The 1,806-nt window shown below is 59.9% G+C and overlaps 1 protein-coding gene across 1 annotated transcript in view; it reads right to left on the minus strand.

The window, feature by feature from the left end:
- Nucleotides 1-1,806, minus strand: part of EMH_0038670 (beta-tubulin cofactor d, putative) — a gene marked incomplete at both ends in the record, with an annotated part of 9,722 nt that overhangs the window by 216 nt on the left and 7,700 nt on the right. The window contains 3 exons of the mRNA XM_013495319.1: nucleotides 1-109; nucleotides 416-677; nucleotides 886-1,804. Coding sequence (XP_013350773.1) covers nucleotides 1-109; nucleotides 416-677; nucleotides 886-1,804 — 1,290 coding nt within the window. The remainder of the gene's footprint in view (nucleotides 110-415; nucleotides 678-885; nucleotides 1,805-1,806) is intronic.

The raw sequence follows: 1,806 nt of genomic DNA on the forward strand, positions 1-1,806 counted from the left end.
CTGCTGTTCTTGCTGCTGCTGCTGCTGCAGCGAGGCGTCATCTGCTGCAGGCAGCAGCAGCAGAAAAGAATACAGCTGCTCTGCTGCTATCACCCTCAACTTAGGAAACCTGAGAAGCAGCAGAAGCAGCAAAAGCACAGCAACTTGCAGCAGCAGCAGCAGCAGCAACACCAGCAGCAGCAGCAGTGGCAGCACAAGCAGCAACTCCAGCAGCAGCAGCAACACCTGAAACCTCACCAGCAGCAGCAACACCTTCAACGGCGAAGGCAGCAGCAATACCAGCAGCAGCAGTCGCGACAACAGCAGCAGCAGCAGCAGAAACGCCAACAGCAGCAGCAGCAGAAACACCAGCAGCAGCAACAGCAGCAGCAGCAGCAACAGCAGCAGCAGCAACTGGTCAAATATATGAGCATACGGATGTCTTAAGAAATGGATGGCGAGACAAGCGCTGACGCGCTGTGCATGCGCTGCTTCTGCTGCTTCTGCTGCTGCTGCTGCTGCTGCTGCTGAGCTGCTGCTGGGTCTAGCAGCAGCAAGGGCCACCGCCAGTATGCAGGCGCGCCGCAGCAGATCGAAGTCCCGGGTGCCTCTGCTGCTGCTGCTGCTGCTGCTGCTGCTGCTGCTGCTCTTGCCTTTGCGGCCCACAAGACGCCACAGGGCCTGCAGCAGCCGCGGCACTGCAGCAGCAGCAACACCAGCAGCAGCAGCAGCAACAGCAGCAACAGCAGCAGCAGCAGGAACAGCAGCAGCAGCAGCACAACAAAAGCAGCAACGCAGAAACACAAATGAGCCGGCAGAAAGCCTCGTTTATGCTGCTGCTGCTGCTGCTGCTGCTGCTGCAGCAACTGCGGTGTATGTACACTATGCTGCGGTTGTGTGTCTCACCATCAGCAGCAGCAACAAAGTTATTCTGCAGCAGCAACGCGCATGCAGTTGTTGCTGCTTCCCTCAGCTTCCTTTGATACTCCGCGTGACCTGCCTTTTCTGTTGCTGCTGCTGCTGCTCCTGCTGCTGCTGCTCCTGTTGCTGCTGCTGCTGCTCCTGCTGCTGCTGCTCCTGCTGCTGCTGCTGCTGCTGCTGAAGTGGTTGGCTGCACCCACGTGCTCAGCAGTACCCCCACGAGCGCACTGCTCACGCCAGCAGCAGCTCCTGTGTCTTGCTGCTGCTGTTGCTGCTGCTGCTGCTGCTGCTGTTGCTGCTGCTCCTGTTGCTGCTGCTGCTGCTGCTGCTGCAGCTCTTTACGGGCCCGCAATGCCGCAGCAATCAACGCCACATATGTTGCTCTGTCATCTCCACGCACCACGAGCTGCTGCTGCTGCTGCTGCTGCTCGTGTTGCTGCTGCTCTTGCTGCGTGTCCTCCTGCTGCTGCTGCTGCTGCTGCTGCTGCTGCATGCGATCGGCATAGAGAAGCGCAGTGAAGGCCCCCCCCTGTGCGCTGGCTGCGGCGCTGCCTAAGGAGGCCCCGAGCCCAAGGGCAGCTCCTGCAGCAGCAGCAGCAGCAAACTGCTGCAGCAGCAGCAGCGGCATGAGGTGCCTATACACCTGAAATGCATCACAATACACCTGCAGCCGGAGAGCTGTTGCTGCTTTGTTTGTTCTCTGCAGCGCCGCAGCCCCCCCCTCAACAAACGAGCGCACAAGAACCTCATCTTTCCCGCTGCTGCTGCTGCTGCTGCTGCTGCTGCTGCTGAGTTGCTGCTGCACCGGCGGGAGAGAAGAGAGCTGCTGCTGAGCAAAAGGCTCCTCTGGCCGTGTCTCCTCTTCCTGCTGCTGCTGCCGCAGCTGCAGCAAACCAAAGGCGTGCT

This window comes from Eimeria mitis, genomic scaffold, assembly GCF_000499745.2.
Source record: "Eimeria mitis Houghton genomic scaffold, Emh_scaff1518, whole genome shotgun sequence".
Lineage (NCBI taxonomy): Eukaryota > Apicomplexa > Conoidasida > Eucoccidiorida > Eimeriidae > Eimeria > Eimeria mitis.